The sequence below is a fragment of the Salmo salar genome, chromosome 11 (assembly GCF_965601325.2).
Source record: "Salmo salar chromosome 11, fSalSal1, whole genome shotgun sequence".
NCBI lineage: Eukaryota > Metazoa > Chordata > Actinopteri > Salmoniformes > Salmonidae > Salmo > Salmo salar.
The window spans coordinates 92,142,549-92,163,640 of NC_138301.1; the positions used below are offsets into that span (position 1 = coordinate 92,142,549).

A 21,092-nucleotide genomic window follows, 5' to 3' on the forward strand; every position below is an offset into this window, starting at 1 on the left:
CTCTTATCCAACAGAAAACTGGATACAATGCTTTTGCAACGTTCCCATGATACGTGTCTAGAACATAAATATATTATATTTGGAGTACATGGCAACCAAGTTCTGGGTAAATTCTGTTTGATAATAAGGTCAATGGTCTCTTGGAAACAGTCCTTGCACATCACTGGAACGTTCCTATGGAAATAGTAGGTAATAACCTAATGAGACTCTTAAGAGAACATTCTCTAAAGCTGTGGGAACGTTTGTTGTTAGCTGGGAATCCCTCTTTCTCTGTACAGTAATATATTCTCTCCTGCACTGCGGCCTCCTCTCCCTAGACATTGTTCCTGAAATAATCTCCTTGCCCGGAATCTGTCCCAACCATGCCGTGCAATGGACGTAAGGTCACAGGCGTCCAAAGTGCTAACTGAAAGTAGGACAGACGTGCTAAAAGTGGACTAGGAACCAGGGGAGTGTGTGAAAGAGAAGGCATACCATTATTATTAATATCCCACATCACTTTTATCTAGGGCTCTATTCAAATCTGTATGATTTAAGCGATAGAAATGTGAAGGTAATTTCCGATTCGCCGATATATGCAGCGTTTACCATGAATGCAGTCTCCGCTAACATTTCCTTTAAATCTCAATCACGCTGTAATGCTGAACTTCCACGATTCGGATTGGATAGAGCCCATAGTAACATACCATAACTCAGACACACTTGAGTCACAACTCATGACTACAGCTGCCGAGGACAATTAAGTAAAAATGTATCCTCTCTCCTCTCCACAGGTGCAAATCTCTCCCCAGAGCATTAGCCCAAAGAGACAGTTCCATCCCAGCCGCAGAGAGGGTATTGATTTCGTGTTTGCCACTTGTCTAAATGGTGCGGTAGCTTTTTTTGTTTGGTGTGCGCTTCTTTTGTGCCTCTCTGTTTGATTTCTCCTTTCAGAGCTACACTAGCTCCTACCCATTTTCCTTTCCCCGTCAATCAATCCCGCTCTCTTTCATTTACCTGTTCCCGACGCCTCTCTGGGTAATTGGAGCAGCCGGGGGTTGGTGAAGGAATGCATCCTATCTACAGAGTTCCAGAGGAGAAATGCTATAGGTGGGACAGAGTGAGCTGAGAGGAAGTGACATGACTGGACTGTGTGGTGCGAATTCAAGGGTGTGTGTGGGGGGCATCCTCCTCTCGTCTCCACTCCACTGGAGATGGGACCAGATGGTGCTCTCATTAAAGAAATTACAGCAAAATGAGATTCTCCGCTTTAGGATATAGACGGGCTGGTAAGATCGATACCATCCTGCCAGACTCCAAACAGAAAGGGGGACTCGAACAGTAGCACAATGTATCTACACAAATTTCACCCGGAACCATTTCACACTGTTTCTTATAAGCATTGTGCCTACATTTAGGGTGTGATAATAACCAGTGTTGTAGTGGTAAAAAGAAGTGGGCAAACCATAAACTCCAGTAGGCAATCGAGTTAAGACTAACAACCACCGATATAAACTGAAACGTCTAACATTTTTAGAACTGTATTGTTTGCATTTTAATGTAGGCCTGTATGGAAGGTAGGCCATTGGGAGTTATTCACATTGAAATATATCTTCTTTTTCTTTTTAAGTTCTTGATTTGTTTGATAAAATTAGTACAGATTCTTTCAGGGGACCCCACATGGGGCTCCGACACCAAGTTTGGGAACCTCTGTACTAAGCTCTTTCTCTGCTTGCTTCCTCTCTCTCTTTGTCTCCTCTGTCTCCTCCTGCATGCATCGCAGCCTGCCTCAGCCTCACCACTGTCTTTCTCACTAGTACTCTCTGTAAAGCAACGTTATGATGAGAACTTAGTTGTCTTTTGTTACTGCTGAGGTCAGGCTCCGTTTAACGTTCGCTTCTTACCTTCTAGTCAGCTTGCTAACACTAGCCAGAGAACTTTAACGTTACTGCAATACTAGTAGAAGTCTCTGCCAGCAGCTAGCCACCTGACTGACTGAATGACTGACATATCTATAAGCAACTATTTACCAGTTGTGCTGTGGGGGAGAGTAAAAAAATTGCCTTGTGTCCGGCATCTCGCAAACCCACTAGTCTGTCAGTGGCGTCTCTAGTTGCCTACTTGCATGCTCTGCTGAGCACTACTCTGAGCTAGGGTAGTTTGTTTTACATCTCACTGGCTCTCGGCCTGGGCCGCAACTCGCGAGAGGGCGGAGTTAGCCGCTTGAGAGTGGTAAATGTGCTGCTAACAAGAAAAATCTGGGGGTAAATACTGGGGGGCACAGGAAAACATAACGAACAAACAATTGTTCACGATTCCCCTTGTTTGCAAAGAGGCATGCGCAATTAGAACGGATATCGTGTTCTGAGCTTTGATCAATGCTGGGAACATAATAATAAGTTGGTAAACGATCATTAACAAAATAAAATGGTGAGTAAACGCTATTTCACAAATAAAAAGGTGCGTAAATGGTGTTTACTTGCGTTTACCCTCCAGTACATCCCTGGTAATAACTCTAGTTTGGCAAATTATGCTGTTTTCTCTCTACTGCAAATACACATCCTCTACAGGAGTGATTTGCTGGCTGATTAAAACATAATCTCAGTGCTTCCTCAACTGGTCTATATGACAGCTAAAGAGATGCTTGAGAGCTGTGAGAGTTGTCCACTGGGGAGTTAGGGCTCTCAGTATCAGCAGACTGAAATCCACAGGGGAAAAATGATATGATGAGCAGAAAGCATATTGTGCTGATTATAGTTTGCATGTGTCCATTTGATCCCAATTCCTAGAATGTTACAAAATTACCAATCGGACTTTGCATTTGATGTACAATGACAATAACCCAGACATCGAGACAGTGTCTAGTGTGTCTCTGGTGGGCTGTCTGGAAGGGGGCTTATCCCAAGCCCCTGGTGAATAGCAGTCTCAGACATGGTTCTGCTGAGTAGGGGAAATGGCCTCCCACCCTAATCAGTGAGCAACACACTCACCTGCCCCACGTAAACATGTCTTTAATCCCAGCAGCTGCAGAAGGGGGTGAGATGGGGTGGCACTCCAGGGGATAGAAGTCTTTACATCTGTCTGTCTGAGTATTGACCAATGCCCTCCCGCAGCGGTAACTTCTACGCACCTGAGCCTGCCCAGCTGAGCCGGACACACCCAAAGGCACACCCACACAACTTGCACCAGTACACACCGACATGCACCAGCACACGCGTTGAATCGTCTGTGTAATCATCTGATCACATCTCTGCTGTGAAGCCTGTGTTGTGGATGGGCTGGTTGTGCAGATTAATGATGCGCCGGTTGACTCATAACCCGCAGTCCCCGCGGTTATATCCATAGGGCGGCCGGATTTAGGGTCAATAAATATTGTGTGGATGAAGAGCGGGTGGATGGCGGGCGGGTTAAATAAAGAAAAAACAATTTATATCTATAGGCTACATTGAGGTTTTTCGTTCATTATTTTAGGCTACCTGGTATTGGTGCGTAAACCTAAGATTTAGAGCCTAACTGTACGCGCGCCAAATAGCCTACACGCCAATCGCCAAATGCTTTTGGGAACGGGCAGAAAAAGCTAACATAAATCCACAGAGGCAAAAATAACAATATCAAAGGTTAATTCAAATACAGAAAAGCTGCAAAATGGAGAGTTGAAAATAAAGAGAAGGGAGGGCCAGAAAAGTCATGTTTAGGAAAGATTTGTTGCGGTGGTTAAGACGATGTGTGATGATTGTGAAGCGCTATACAAATTCGACAGTCACAAGAAGGGGACTTCAAATAGGCCTACGGCACATCAAGGGAACCGCAGCCTACTGTTCAGATGGGTTAAATTGAAACTGAAATCTGGACACTGACTGTAGGTTAACGTCTCACATAGCCTTAATATTCACTCCTGCAGAATTAAGCATTTCGTGCAGTAAAATGACACACCAACAAGAGTGGAGAAATATGATTTCTTTCTTTCAACATCTTGAGAGAATGCGAATGTGCAGTGAGATACCATCTGTAGAGGTGCTATCTTTATCACCATCATAAAAGCTGATAGTATTTCAACCACATGAAATAGGCCTATTCGGGCGGTTGCAGATGGGTTATTAGCATTTGTGGGCGGGTGCGGGTGAACAAACAGCTGACCCGCGCGCCACTAGTGCAGAACGATCCCGCCTAAGCCTTCTGCCTCCTTGCTGTGCCACATTAATAAGGTTCAGTTATTGGCCAACTTATTACCCCGCTAAGCTGGCCATTGTCTGTACAGACACATCCCAGTAATGGTGCCAGACAGGCCCTGGCCCACACAGTAACACTGGGCAATTAGAGTGTCCACTGTGTTGAATGTGTCAGCTCCACAGAGACATGATGCAGCTTCGTTAAATGTGCACGCTTACAGCACCTACACCACTCAATCGGCTCCAGGGGGGCCATGTAGAGGTCAGCACATGAAAAAGCATTTGTGTGACCCTTGTTTATGGGCTAAAGCTGTGAGACAAGATCATCTTCTGCCCTCGCAGCCTTCATGCTAGAGAATTAACTTTGATAACATAGGGAGGAAGATCTGCATATTGTGTGTTGAGAGAGAGAGAGAGTTTGGGTGGGGAGGGTAAGGTAGAGGCTGGACATTTTACAGATGACTGTAATACTGTACAAAAGTATTTTGGGGGACAATAATCTTCTCTATAGAATGGGGAAATTATTATAAAGCTTGGGTACTGGTTCTTGAATGCAAGCCTGCATAAAAAATGAACTATTTTATTCTGATGGTACTGTCTAAATGAAATGGTGTTGGAGAACTTCTTTAAGGGATAAATGAGGACCATTTATAGAATTTCTCGACTTTCAACTAATTTAATGCTTGGATGATTGTGTAAAGTGTAAATTACTTCTCTGATTATTTAAGCAGCAATTTTTGTCTACTCGCTGAGAGGAGCGAGCATCCTCGCCATCGCATAACCATCACCCCGTGGCTCCTGTGGCGAGCAGAATTATTGAGGCACTCAGAAATGCCATTTCAAAGTGAAACATGTCTTCAGGGGTTACTTCTCCATGAGCTCCATAGCCTACAGGGCAATTAGCCTACACTCTTGAGCGATATTGCGTTTGAAATCTGCTTACATTTTGGTAGCATTTCTTCAACCGTTCTTCAATTTCTTCCTCTCTCACCTCTCCGCCCGCAGGCAATGACAGCCATGATTCTGATTTGCATTTACAAACAGTTCAAAGCGTTCCTTCATCGTTCTGTGCCATGCGTGTAAAGTGGCCACGGTATGCGTAATATGTCATAGGAATTGTAGCCTACATCATATTGTGCATGTGAAAAATGATAAATCAGGGTAAATATAATCTTATACAAGATTGACAACATATTGACACGGTCTGCACAGTGATATCGAGGATCATGCAGAGATATTTTCTCTCATACAAGCTTGTACGAAACGTAACATATCATACTAAATGGAGTGTCTCGGATTTTCATACAGAATAATACTAAATGCTCTGAGACCAGGTTGGACGGAGCAGTCGCTCACATTGTAGAGTAGCCCATGAACGATGTCCAAATAAATAATTATGGATAGCCTGCCATTAAAATATTTACTGAAAGTCAGACTGATTTCACTGAATATTTAGTTTCATATATTAGGCAAATGCACCTGGGAGACTACAGGACACGGAAACAATACTCACTCCCAATTATTCACTCTGCCTTTTATCTTCTGTTTCTAAACGACTGATGCCATAAGGCTACAATAAAAAGCAACCTATATGATTTCTCAATGTTCACTGAATGCGCAGTAGTTACACTACTATTACACACCATAGTTGGCATCGTCTTGATATGCTGATAATGAACTAATGTGAGGTAACCTATTTCAACAGCCTATTGTCGGCCTATGTGGATAAAAGTTTCGTTATATTATTCTAGGAACTGTGGAGGCTATATAGCCTATTTAACCAAGAAAAAATGTGTCCACTGCAGTAGCCTATGTTCAAATATTCCGTGTAAAGTGTCAGAAGAATATAGGCACTTACCACCCCCATATCCATCTGTTCGGCCGTCAGAGATGGTGCTGCAAGAGCCTGTGATAAAAACCAAACCATGGGAAGCAGGAGCATCTCTGGAGAAATAATCCAAATGCGCCGCGCGAACTGAAACATTTGAGAAATCATGCCCCGCCACTCGCTGCTCCTGCAGCGCTCAGACACCGAGCCTGGCCGCCGCATTCACCAAATAAATCACCCAGCTCCGGATCCCTCTGATATGCGGTCAAATTTGGACGAGAAGTCTACCTCACTGTTGCGCGTAAACACATGAAACACATATCACATAGAGCCGAACATGCCTTTAAAAACATTAAACAGTTCGTTTTCACCAAGATCCGCGTCCTGAAAAACCATCTCAGTCATATTGCTGTTCCTTGGTGGACCACCCAATTACGCCAACGATTACCAGTATTTACAAAAAAATATAACTTCTACTTCAGGCATAAGAGTCTGCATTTATTTCAGAATATCCAATATGCCCACGAGGCAAAGAAAATTAACCCGTTAAATATTCCCTCTGTAACACAAGCAAACGGAGATAGGCTCGTGCTCCCTGCGCCGTGTGTCAGAGACTGAGACAGACGCACGATGAGAGAGTGGAGAGGAATTTAGCCAGTTGCAGAATGGGAGGAGGCGATACAAAAGGCGCATTATTCAGTCCACTTAGAATGTGCATAGTATTGCATTTGTGACATCTTTTTAGACCCTCGGTTTCAGAGTTGCAGGCACAACAGTGTGCGCATCAGATAGGCCTATACATGCGCAACAGAGATGCCATCTCTGCATTTTGTTCAAATGAAAAAAAGTATTGTTTTGCAGGGCGAACTAGCCCGTATTATAAACACGTATCTCTATGAAGGAAGCCTCGGCTCCCAGGTTTCTCTCACGTTTTACAGAAGGTGCGGTGAAAGCCTGGGCACTGGGCAGAGTGTAAACTGTAGAGAACATGTTCGCGCTGTCTCACCGGAGGGAAATCAGTGGGTAGCCTTTACGCCTTACTGCGCCGCTCCTGTCAACAGAAGTCAGTCCACATGATTAAGTGTTTCTCTGTGTCCTTCAAGTTTAATCTATAGAAAAACATATACCCGTATCGAACAACTGGTGTCTGATTGTTTACACGAGTCATGCCTCGAGGAATTTCAACTTCACATCTCTTGAAGTACACTACGCATCAATGTCATGGACCTATTCGTGCTTGACAAGTCGACGAGGCTAGGCCCTGCTCTCAACCTTTACGAAGTTGAGGTATTTAGTCATATTTGACCTCATATAATGATAATTATAACCGCCATGGGTCTGCCAAGGTTAGACAGATGGTGCGTTGACTAGTTTGGGTAATAACTTATCTGTTTCCTGATAGGTACCTTGAGTCTTCTGTCTGACATGTCTATTGGTATTAATCACCTGGCTTCTTCCAAGGACATCAACATTGAGGAAGCCCTAGATGATCAAGATACACAATAATATATATGTTTTACATTATAGCCATCCCCATTCCTCAAGGATGGAAATGGTTATAACACATTTGTAACATACATTTTGGAGAGTGCATCCTTCTTACACCTAAGCACACTAACATGTTTTAGTAAAGCCCTTCTGTGTTTGTGCCCTCATTCCATTGAACAAATTCTGCAGAGTTAGGCACTGTGGGGATGACTGACTTAAAGGGGCACTAGGGAGTTTATACAGCATTGTGAAATTATTGACAAATGGGGCCTTGCAGTACCTATAAAATGATGTTATGCAGTAAGGGACCACCAACCTGCAGTTATAGATAGAGCCATCTGACTGATGTTTTTGTCTGGCACACACACCCACGCTGCCTTTGTTTTGGTAAAAAGCTGTGGGAATGGCCTGGAGAAATGTAAGCATTCTCAAATGTGTAGACAGAGCTTTTGATGCAAGGACTTTTGAGGCTATTCAGCGTTTGTTTACATTTACATTGTTTACAAACATTGGAGCAAAACAAGCTTATATTTTGAGTTTTGATTGGATATGAGATTTGAACCAAGCTCATGAGGCCACATTATTTAGTATTTCTCTGTGTCCTTCAAGTTTAATCTATAGAAAAACATATACACGTATAGAACAACTGGTGTCTGATTCTTTACACGAGTCATGCCTCGAGGAATTTCAACTTCACATCTCTTGAAGTACACTACGCATCAATGTCATGGACCTATTCGTGTTTGACAAGTCGACGAGGCTAGGCCCTGCTCTCAACCTTTACGAAGTTAGATTCTTCAAGAATCAATGGGTATACAGTATCAGTGGTGTAAAGTACTTAAGTAAAAATACCTTTAAAGTACTCCTTAAGTCGTTTTTTGGAGTATCTGTACTTTACTTTACCATTTATATTTTTGACAACTTTTACTTTACTATATTCCTGAAGAGAATTCTGTACTTTTTACTCCATACATTTTCCCTGGTACCCAAAATTACTCGTTACATTTTGAATGCTTAGCAGGACAGAAAATGGTCCAATTCGCACACTTATCAAGAGAACGTCCCTGGTCATCCCTACTGCCACTGATCTGGCGGACTCACTAAACACAAATGCTTTGTTAATAAATTATGTCTGAGTGTTGGAGTGTGACCCTGGCTATCAATAAATAAATAAAAAAATAACATTGTGATTTCTGGTTTGCTTTTTAAAAAAAACAATAAAATTGTGCCGTCTGGTCCTACTTTTACTTTTGATTCTTAAGTATATTTTATCAACTACATTTACTTTTGATACTTAAGTATATTTAAAACCAAATACTTTTAGACTTTTACTCAAGTAGTATTTTACTGGGTGACTTTCACTTTTACTTGATTCATTTTCTATGAAGGTATCTTTACTTTTACTTAAGTATGAGAAATTGGGTACTTTTTCCACCAGTATATCATACATTTATAAATCCCAAAATTGATGTAGCAACAAAGGATTCTAGCTTTAAAGAATATTTAGGACTCCTCCATTCCTCTGGAACCCATGGATCTCTATTTCAAGTATGTGTCCTGTATAAAAGCATAAATAGATATTATCAATATCTTTTACCAGTTGGGGTATTTAGCAAACCAGTGATACATGTTATGGCTTTTTTGTTGTCGTTAGAGACCAGAAGCCCCCAGAATATACAAGTGAGTGTTCAGGGAGCCAACTGACACCCAATTAAATATACATATATCGCCAGCAGCAAACTCTTTGGACTGAAAAGAGTGCGAATGCCTCTGAAATACAGAAGCTGTTTTATTTTCTACCCCTCATTACTCTGGCATTTCAAAAGACATCACAGAAAACTACAAACCAATTCGTAAAAAAGCAGAAATCATCACAATTACACGAAATCAGAGGGTTCGCAATGGAGAACAGACAATCAGATTATCCATACTCTTCTATAGCAGATGAGTAGCACTTTGTTGTTGTGAATATAAAAGACACAATTATGACATCTTTGTGTTGTGATGTTCAAAGTCACCAGTAAGGAGAGAGACTCTGTGTAACACGTTTAATTAATAAAGTGACAGCCCTATTGTACCAAGCTTTGTATGTAAACGTGTATGTATGTCTGTATTATGCTACCTCTCATGTTCCAAAAACATCTGAAACCCTACCCCTTCAAAGAATATCTTAAATAATCCCACAGCACCCCTCCCTCCCCAACAATTTTTTTGGGGGACTTTCATGAACTAACACCTTTTCCTACTAAATGAAAATATATGTTGTATTGTCACACACTGGATAGGTGCAGTGAAATGTGTTGTTTTACAGGGTCAGCCATAGCAGTATGGCACCCCTGGAGCAAATGACGTTTAAGTGCCTTGCTCAAGGGCCCAGACAGATTTTTCCCCTTGTGAACTAGCACTGACTTTGCCGATAGCTACTTCAAGTCGCTCTGGAATTACTAAAATGTCAAATATAACAATGTAAACGTGTTTGAACTATAGTCTGTTGAAACTTTTCAGAAATGTTTCAAATCATATGCACAAAGACAGCCTTTGAATGAAAAACATGAGAGGTTAAGCAGTCTCTATGATGGTGTTAAAATTCCTACCAGACTGTTTGACCCTTGACTCCATCATTATCAACACAATTTCATGCAAAAAGAGTGAAAAGAGGCCTAAAGCTATCCAGAGATGCATTGCCAATACACACAGACACCTTATCTTCCCACATTTTCTATTCAGATCAGGTACAACAGTCTGACTGTCATTCATCTGAAGCCTTGAGGGCCGAAACATATAAAAATACATTATGCTTTATTAGTTCCCAACAAAAGCAGTATTAAGTTATCTGAGCCAAGGGGTAATATCCTTGCATTACAATCTCAAGTCGCAGACCTTGCTGTAACATTATATTAATGTTTCTGAAGTGTTGTGTTTCCAATTCAAATTTCCAATTTAAAAAAAGTTCAAGCGCATTTACTGCATTGCTATACAATTAAAAACTTGATGATTACTACAAGTTTAGATAGCTGGCTAGACTAACTAGACTAATATACCAATCTAAAATGTTTTAACAGATATGGGCTAATTGAGTGACTGTGAGTGAATGACATATAACAAGAGGGAAACTGCGGATGCACAACCAAATTACAGAGGTCTGGACCTCGATCTGCTCATACGTAGCTACGACCCCGATGATGTCACATAATCATTGCTTATTTGGTGAGATTACATAACATTACCTCAAACATGACCTAAGGCAATGTAATGCCTTTGTCTAACAAAACAGAACATTGAAGAGACATTCTATTGATAACAATCTGAAGGCTTTTTGGAATAGGTTTTGGCACCATGCCTAACCCTGTCATCTTTTCACCTCTCAGGCCAAGCCTGGGATATGTATAAGGAACATGAGGTTTTCATGTCTACATTTCAGTTTATATCTTGTCTATTGTGAGTATGGATATTCATGGTAGAGATATTCATGCCAAGGGACTTTTTAACATATTTCCTTGCTATATATAAATAAAGAAATTGGGTGCCAGTGTCTGAGACGGTATCTGTCTGCCTGTAATTGTGTTTATCACACTGTGCATCTCAACCTGGTGAATTCCACATCTCCACTGCCAGCGCTGCCTAATGGGCATTCCCATTGGACAGGTTAAGATTACAGTCTTTACAAACAGACATACATGTCAACTGGGCATTAATGAATATCTTCAGCTTTTCTACTTTCTGGCTTTTTTTTGGTCTGTGTGTGTGTATGTGTGTGTGTGTACTGAAGCATAACCAAAAAAGCTCAAAGACAATAGCATACTGTAGAACATAAAAAATACTATAGATCCATACACACACAAGAAGTCGAAGTTACATTGTTAATGAGAAATACTCACATACTATCCGATTCCTGTGTTATATTCTCTCTTGCAGAAGGCTATAATGTTATTCATCAACAGACTTAGCAAGACCCCAGAACCCTCTCTGAAGACACAGATAGCCTGAAGTATGAAGGCCGTCTTGCATTGTTGTGATGCACATACAGATTACATGAAGTCACATTTATTCAGCCCCCCCACCCGGAGAACGTGTCTTCTTTTCTCATTCCGATCATGCCTTCTCCCTCCATTCACATTCAGTCCAGTGCAGCTGTAAAAAAGAACTACACGTTATCTGAGAGAGAGTCTGGCTTTGGTACTTTTAATGCATGTTTTTTATTCTGCTTTATGGAAGCACCTTATAGCATTTTTAAAAGAAAGTAAGTGCTGTTATCAACCTGTCAAGCTTCCTTTTGTTACACACATATCCTCCGTGACAATCCCTGGATGTGTGTGTGTGTGTGTGACGAAACCCATAGGGATTATTATACATGGACGAACCATAACATCAGATAATGATGCAGGGACTTGCTCATACTCTTCTTTCAGAGATATTGGGCCAATAGGCATACAGTATCTTCAATTAATTATCTTGGGAAAAAATAATTGATCTTCAATAGAGTCAGCCATAGGGATAAATGGTGGGTAACAGGGAAAACATTCCAAAGACAGCTATTGGTCCCTGCTTCTGGTGGCTTTTTCATGTTTCATTTGATGAGATGCTGTAGATCTTTCAACACTGTCAACTATGTGTGATGAACATACATGAAAGGAACCCATAAGAAAAGCATGCTAACATGCAGAGAAAGACCAGGAGACCAAATGAAACCTCCATATCAATATTTGCCTAACCTTTGGAGTACAGTGCTCCTTACCTTAATTGTCTTCATTTAAACTTAACTGCCTTCCCTGCAGATGAGATTGTGTTTTTCAATCAAAGAGAGGAAATCAAACGGGTTATACGTGTCAGCGTGTACCAGATTGGATCAGACTGGGGCTGTCTGTGGCTGATGAGGGGTGGCTGGGACTGATGCAGGGTCTAGGCGTGGGGGGGGGGGGGGGGGTCATGTGTCTGCCTCCCGAGAGACAGGATCTGATTTATGGGCCGCGGTGTCCAACCCTCCCTGCCTCCTCAATGTCACCCTTCAGCTTGTCTCCGTCTGGTAGCCACCACAGAAGGTTGTAGCACAACCAGCCGTGATCGGGAGTCCCATAGGGCGCCGCACAAATGGCCCAGCGTCATCCGGGTTAGGGGAGGGTTTGGCTGGGGTAGGCTGTCATTTTAAATAAGAATTTGTTCTTAACTGACTTGTCTAGTTAAATAAAGGTTAAATAAAAAATAAATGAGGCCAACAATGTAAGGAACAGGATAGTAGGAGGAGGTGGGGGTGGATGAGGTGGAGGAGGAGGTGGAGGATGATGGGGAAGAGGAGAAGGGGAGGTTACAGGTTGAGATGCCCAAGTGAATACACCCTTGGGGAAATCAGGCAGCACCTTAGGCAGCATCAATAGTTGACCTATTACCATACTGACATGCATTCATTAATGATGGTAACCCTTCTGCAACCCAATCTCAGATGTTTATTATCAGTAATCCCTGGGGGAAATGGCTTTGCCATGTCTCTTGTGATCCATGAAGGATCTATTCAAGTTGATCCCCTAAAAAAACATAGACCCTTATCACCCATTACTCTGCTCATCTTCCTTTCCCTGCATTGTCTCTTTTAGAAACAGCCATTCAGCATGCAGTAGTATTCCTTCCCACCTAGGCCTCTCACATCCATTGGTGTCGGTTACCATAAGGTTTAACAGCAGCAGCAGCAGTTCAGAGAGCCCTCTACCTGCGACTCCTTTAATGTGAAACGGCGCTCTGTGTTAGGACCTTGTTCCTCTGATCTGCAGGTTCTCAGAGTAAGCCATCAATGATTTAGACCAATACTAGGAACCCTCTCTTCTCCCCCCTCCTCTGCAAGAGCCGCAGGTGGGTTAGCTAGCTAGCTAGCGCTCTCACACATCTCTGAAGAATGATCAATTCTGCTTTTCCTCATTCCTTGCATAATTTCAATGTAGCTATATTGTTCAGAAAGCCCTGCCTCTCCACCACTTGTATATTTTAGCTACAGTACTATTTTATTACCTAGTGGAAAGTCTCCTTCTCCTGTCTTATAACGCCACGCCCCATATCCATGTTTTTCTTCCTAGCCATTTTTCATCTATTATCTGTTCAATGTATATTGCTGGGCAGTGCTCTATCTATTATCTAAATATAAATTGATGGATTTACGAGAGTCTAAAAACCATGTGTTAGCATCCCGTGGAACAGACTCTCATCCAGGCATTCTCTCAATCATTTTGCCTTTAATTAATTAGCTAATTAATCAAATTAAGCTCCAAAGCTGATTTATGGTACGTTTATGGATTAAGCGTGATGAATAGAAGCAGGGGACATGGAGGATTCTCCTTCTGGGTAAGCAGTACCACTCACCAGAGGCCATATTTAATCCATGGATCTCCACATTTGACTTTTGATTTCACACCAGACACGCCACGCTATGCACCAAGTGCTTTGTGTTAGCAGTTTTGCCTTTGTGACATGCAAAACGATCGGCGAATGCTCTGTGATTCATCATTAGTGGCAACCGGATGATTATTCATTTGATTAAATCTCCGGCCTTAACCAAAAGCCGACATCGCATAATGAAATCTGATACTCTCAGTGAGAGATGGCTCGAGACGGCAGGTAACAACGTTCACGCTTCGGAGCCGTGGATATACACGTTTCCCCCCCCATTCCATCTACCCCCACCACCTTCATCGCTGGTGTCTAATTGAAGAAGATCAGCGTTGGGAAATTGAAATCAGACAGAGGACATATACACATGCGCCATACATATGCACCTCTTATCTCCTCATGTTAATCAGACTCTAATGTAACCCCTTCTCGGGTGCGTCTCTCTGTGAGAGATGTTTTCTAGATTGGACGTAGTACTCTGCTGCCTGTGAGAGAGGCTTGCCTGTACCAGCAGAGAGGTAATCTCATTGCTCACCTCCCCCTTGTCATTCCCAGTGGGAGCACACACACTGAATAAAACAAATAATGCACACCATAGATTGTCCTCTGATTCCATTTGCAATCTCGCGGAGTGTGTGCATTTGTGCTTGTGTAAGTTGAGTACTCCTTCAGGAAGCAGAGGAGGGAACAAGCCCCGATCCACATCAACGGGACTGCAGGAGACAGAGTCACACGTTTTAAGTTCCTCTGCGTCCACATCACAGAGGACATTTTAATTGACCATCATCACCACCACTCTTGTCAAGAGGGCGCAACCGTGTCTCTACTTTCTAAGTCAGCTAAAGAAATTTGGCATGCTACCCCGGGACCTCTCCAAATACTACCGCTGTACCATTGAGAGCGGCCTGACCGGTTGCATCGCAGCCTGCTATGGGAATTGCTCCGTCCATGACCGCAAGGGCGTCCAGCAGGAGGTGAAGACTGCCCAGTACATCCCTGGGACCATGAACGTGCTCCCATACTGTCTCTGAGCCTGTTGGTACAGTATCAGACCTTATACTCCTTTACCGTACGGTGCCTGAGGAAGGACCCCACAGACCCCAGCCACGAGCTGTTCTCTCCCTTAGCGTTGGGCAGACGGTAAAGGAGTATAAGGTCTGATACTGTACCAACAGGCTCAGAGACAGTTTCTATCCACAAGCAATCAGAATGCTGAACACTTGAACTGGACTGACCACCTGCACTGATTCTCCGCACCTCAGCACACACGCACACACACACACACACACACACCACAACTGCTGCTACTACTAGACTCTTACTACACTGCTAAATTTCTACACTTGCCCCCCATCCCCCTTCCCCAAAACACATGTAAATATTAGACTATAAATTGTACCTTCCTGTATTATACTTATAATAAAATTATTCAATTTGATTTCCATTTACTTTACGTTCATATTCTTATCTTTTATTATTTCTAATTGTTGTTTGCATTGTCGAAAAGGAACCTGCAAGTAAGCACTTCGTTGGATGATGTACAGTGCATTCGTAAAGTATTCAGACTCCTTGACTTTTTCCACATTTTGTTACATTACAGCCTTGTTCTAAAATTGATTTAATACATTTTTTCCCTCATCAATCTACACACAATACCCCATAATGACATCGCAAAAACAGGTTTTTAGACATTTTTGCAAATGTATTAAAAATAAAAATGATTATTTACATAAGTATTCAGACCCTTTGCTATGAGACTTGAAATTGAGCTCAGGTGTATCCTGTTTCCATTGATCATCCTTGAGATGTTTCTACAACTTGTCTGGAGTCCACCTGTGGTAAATTCAATTGATTGGACATGATTTGTAAAGGCACACACCTGTTTATATAAGGTCCCACATGAGGTGAGGTCGAAGGAATTGTCGATAGATCTGTGAGACAGGATTGTGTTGAGGCACAGATCTGGGGAAGGGCACCAAATCATTTCTGCAGTATTGAAGGTCCTCAAGAACACAGTAGCCTCCATCATTCTTAAATGGAAAAAGTTTGGAACCACCAAGACTCTTCCTAGAGCTGGCCGACTGGCCAAACTGAGAAATCGGGGGAGAAGGGCCTTGGTCAGGGAGGTGACCAAGAACCCGATGGTCACTCTGACAGAGCTCCAGAGTTCCTCTGTGGAGATGGGAGAACCTTCCAGAAGGACAACCATCTCTACAACACTCCACCTGTCACTGTTCAGGAGAAGACCCAGATGCAGAGTTTCGAAGTATCAAAAGTTTTTTACAAAAACAGGGGGTAGGCAAACGACAGGTCAAGGGCAGGCAGAGGTCAGTAGTCCAGAGCATAGTCTGAAAGGTACAGAACGGCAGGCAGGCTCAGGGTCAGGGCAGGCAGAGGTCAGTAATCCATGGTGGTGTGACAAGGTACAGAACGACAGGCAGGGTCAGGGCAGGCAGAATGGTTAAAAACCGGGAAAGCTAGAAAACAGGGACTAGAGACAGACAGGAGCACGGGGGCAAAACGCTGGTACGCTTGATGAAACAAAACTAACTGGCAACAGACAAACAGAGAGCACAGGTATAAATACAATGGGGATAATGAGGAAGATGGGCGTGCCGGTGTTGGAACTCAGCAATGAGACCTGGGTCCAGGATGTCCCTAGCGGGGACCTAGCACCTCTCCTGCGGGTCATAACCCTCCCAGACAACCAGGTATTGGAATCCCCTGCCCCGCGGTCAAACTTTCAGGAGGCGCCTCAGCGTGTACGCCGGTTGGCCGACGATGAGACGGGGAAGAGGTGTGGGCCTAGAAACAAATCAAATCAAATTTTATTGGTCACATACACATGGTTAGCAGATGTTAATGCGAGTGTAGGAAAATGCTTGTGCTTCTAGTTCCGACAGTGCACTAATGTCTAACAAGTAATCTATCAATTTCCCTACAACTACCTAATACACACAAATCTAAAGGGATGGATTAAGAATATGCACATATAAATATATGGATGAGCGATGGCCGTGCGGCAATGGCAAGATGCAATAGATGGTATAAGATACAGTTTATGCAAGCGTCCCATCCTAGTCAACAGCCAGTGGAATCGCATGGCGCGAAAAACAAATACCTCAAAAATGCTATAACTTCAATTTCTCAAACATATGACTATTTTACATCATTTTAAAGACAAGACTCTCGTTAATCTAACCACATTATCCGATTTTCAAAAAGGCTTTACAGCGAAAGCAAAACATTAGATTATGTCAGGAGAGTACCCTGCCAAAAATAATCACACAGCCATTTTCAAAGCAAGCATATATGTCACAAAAACCAAAACCACAGCTAAATGCAGCACTAACCTTTGATGATCTTCATCAGATGACACTCCTAGGACATTATGTTATACAATATATGCATGTTTTGTTCAATCAAATCAATATTTATATCAAAAACCAGCTTTTTACATTAGCATGTGATGTTCAGAACTAGCATACCCACCGAAAACTTCCGGTGAATTTACTAAATTACTCATGATAAACGTTCACAAAATACATAACAATTATTTTAAGAATTATAGACACAGAACTCCTTTATGCAATCGCGGTGTCAGATTTTAAAATAGCTTTTCGTCAAAAGCACATTTTGCAATATTCTGAGTACATAGCTCGGCCATCACGGCTAGCTATTTTGACACCCACCAAGTTTGGGACTCACTAAAAATTGGATTACCTTTGCTGATCTTCGTCAGAATGCACTCCCAGGACTTCTACTTCAACAACAAATGTTGTTTTGCTTCCAAATAATCCATAGTTATATTCAAATAGCTCCGTTTTGTTCGTGCGTTCAGGTCACTATCCGCAGGGTGACGCACGAGCGCATTTCGTGACAAAAAAATTCAAAATATTCCATTACCGTACTTAGAAGCATGTCAACGCTGTTTAAAATCAATATTCATGCGATTTTTCTCGTAAAATAGCGATAATATTCCAACCGGGCAACGTTGTATTCATTCAAAGGCTGAAAGAAAAAAATTGAGAATTCTCGTGAATGCGCATCTCCAGTGTCACTGTCCCCAGGCTGACCACTCACAAATTCTCCTGCTGTTCTTCGCCCAGAGACAGCAGACACCCCATTCCACTTTCTGGCGGCTTTAGAGAGCCAATGGGAGCCTTAGAAAGTGTCACGTTACAGCACAGATGCTGTATTTTCGTTAGAGATGCAACAGAAGGACAACAAATTGTCACACAGGGCACTTCCTGTATGGAATCTTCTCAGGTTTTGGTCTGCCATATGAGTTCTGTTATACTCACAGACACCATTCAAACAGTTTTAGAAACTTTAGAGGTTTCTTTCCAAATCTACTAATTATATGCATATTCTCGTTTCTGGGCAAGAGTAGTAACCAGTTTAAATCAGGTAAGTTTTTTATCCGGCCGTGCAAATACTGCCCCCTAGCCCCAACAGGTTAAGTGGCATTGTTTGAACTAGTGATCCATTTATTAATTAAACCTGTTAGGGACCGATGTTCCGCTAGTGGAACGCCTCACCAATATCCAATGGTATAGCGTGGCACGAAATACAAATACCTAAAAAATGCAAAAACTTCCATTTCTCAAAGATATGACTATTTTACACCATTTTAAAGACAAGACTCTCATTTATCTAACCACATTGTCCGATTTCAAAAAGGCTTTACAGCGAAAGCAAAACATTAGATTATGTCAGGAGAGTACCCTGCCAAAAATATTCACACAGCCATTTTCAAAGCAAGCATATATGTCACAAAAACCCAAACCACAGCTAAATGCAGCACTAACCTTTGATGATTTTCATCAGATGACACTCCTAGGACATTATGTTATACAATACATGCATGTTTTGTTCAATCAAGTTCATATTTATATAAAAAACCAGCTTTTTACATTAGCATGTGATGTTCAGAACTAGCATACCCACCGCAAACTTCCGGTGAATTTACTAAATTACTCACGATAAACGTTGACAAAAAACATAATTATTTTAAGAATTATAGATGCAATCGCGGTGTCAGATTTTAAAATAGCTTTTCGTCAAAAGCACATTTTGCAATATTCTGAGTACATAGCCCGGCCATCACGGCTAGCTAATTTGACACCCACCAAGTTTGGCCCTCACCAAACTCAGATTTACTATAAGACAAATTGGATTACCTTTGCTGTTCTTCGTCAGAATGCACTCCCAGGACTTCTACTTCAACAACAAATGTTGTTTTGGTTCGAAATAATCCATAGTTATATCCAAATAGCTCCGTTTTGTTCGTGCGTTCAAGTCACTATCCGAAGGGTGACGCGCCGGCGCATTTCGTGACAAAAAAATTCAAAATATTCCATTACCGTACTTCGAAGCATGTCAAACGCTGTTTAAAATCAATTTTTATGCTATTTTTCTCGTAAAATAGCAATAATATTCCAACCGGGCGACGTTGTATTCATTCAAACACTGAAAGAAAAACATGGAGTCGTCTTGTGCACGCGCGCTACAGTGTCATTGTTCTCAGCAAGACCACTCACAAAAACTCCTGCTGTTTTTCGCCCAGAGACTGGAGAGCTTTCATTCCACTTTCTGGCACCTTCTGAGAGCCAATGAAAGCCTTAGAAAATGTCACGTTACAGCAGAGATGCTGTTTTTTTTATAGAGATGCCCTAGAAGGAGAACAAATTGTCAGACAGGGCACTTCCTGTATAGAATCTTCTCAGGTTTTGGCCTGCAATATGAGTTCTGTTATACTCACTGACACCATTCAAACTGTTTTAGAAACTTTAGAGTGTTTTCTATCCAAATCTACTAATTATATGCATATTCTAGTTTTTGGGCAGGAGTAGTAACCAGATTAAATCGGTATGTTTTTTATCCGGCCGTGAAAATACTGCCCCCTATCCCAAACAGGTTAAAGCCACTTGACAGCCCGCTTAGAGTTTGCCAAAAGACACCTAAAGGACTCTCAGAACATGAGAAATACGATTCTCTGGTCTGATGAAACCAAGATTGAACTCTTTGGCCTGAATGCCAAGCGTCACACTTGGAGCTGGCACCATCTTTATGGTGAAAGCTTCTCAACAGTTTTTACCCCCAAGCCATACATTTTAGTCATTTAAGACTCCTGAACAGGTAATCAAATGGCTACCCGGACTATCTGCATTGTGTGCCCCCCCCAACCACTCTTTTACGCTGCTGCTACTCTCTGTTTATCATATATGCACAGTCACTTTAACTATACATTCATGTACATATGTACATACTACCTCAACTGGCCCGACCAACCAGTGCTCCCGCACATTGGCTAAACGGGCTGTGTGCATTGTGTCCCGCCACCCACCACCCGCCAACCCCTCTTACGCTACTGCTACTCTCTGTTCATCATATATGCATATGCATATAATTTCCAAGATGGCGTAGCAGTCAGACGTCTTTGTCCTGTCATGTCCCTTGTATATATCTTTTTACATATTTTTCTTCGCATATCTTTTAAAAATATTTTCCTAAACCTCAACTTCTAAATACTCTCCTGCAACCCGCCTCACCCAATGTGGCGTGGATCTGTTTTTTTTCCTAAAGTATTTCTATTTACTTCGGATCTGGAATCCCTCAACTGAAGCTAGCCAGCTATCAGTCAGCAAACTAGAGGTCATCAGCTAACCTTTAGCTCGGAAAGCTCTCGCCAGTTCGCATAACGGACCTATTATTATTTTATATATTTTACCCCCCCCCCCACATCCCCAGATTCCTACTGCAAACTCTGAACATTTTCATCTGGATCTTCGCAACTAGCCAACCGCAATCCCGGGTGACTACCCCTAGCGTTTCCATCCCGGACCAAGCACCAATTAGCCTGAAGCTAGCTCGGCCAGGGCTCCTGTGCTACCACCGAAGCCCACTCCTGGGCTACAATATCCGGACCCCTTCTACTGCCGGTACGAGGCACTGAACCCCGCCGATCCTCTACAACTGGAATACCGACATAATCTGCCCGAGGATTCCAACAGGCCCCTCAGGCGCGACGTCCGCTGAAGGCCCATTCTGCTTACCGGCCTGCTAGCTATCTAGAGCTACTTGGAACCCTACTAATTCCACGACTGGCCTATCGACGTCACCGCACGAAGAGGCAAAAACAGACTTACCCCCATTGCGACGTCCCCCAAAGGCTAACTTGCTAGCCCCGGTCTGCTAACTGCTAGCTTGCCTGCCCCGGTCTGCTAACCGCTAGCCCAGGTCTGCCAACTACT

At 42.5% G+C, this 21,092-nt stretch overlaps 1 protein-coding gene across 1 annotated transcript in view; it reads right to left on the minus strand.

The window, feature by feature from the left end:
- Nucleotides 1-6,589, minus strand: part of LOC106563158 (matrix metalloproteinase-17) — a 91,754-nt gene extending 85,165 nt beyond the window's left edge. Inside the window, exon 1 of the mRNA XM_014128425.1 lies at nucleotides 6,007-6,589. Coding sequence (XP_013983900.1) covers nucleotides 6,007-6,198 — 192 coding nt within the window. The 5' untranslated portion in view covers nucleotides 6,199-6,589. The remainder of the gene's footprint in view (nucleotides 1-6,006) is intronic.
- Between the last annotated feature and the right edge of the window lie 14,503 nt (nucleotides 6,590-21,092).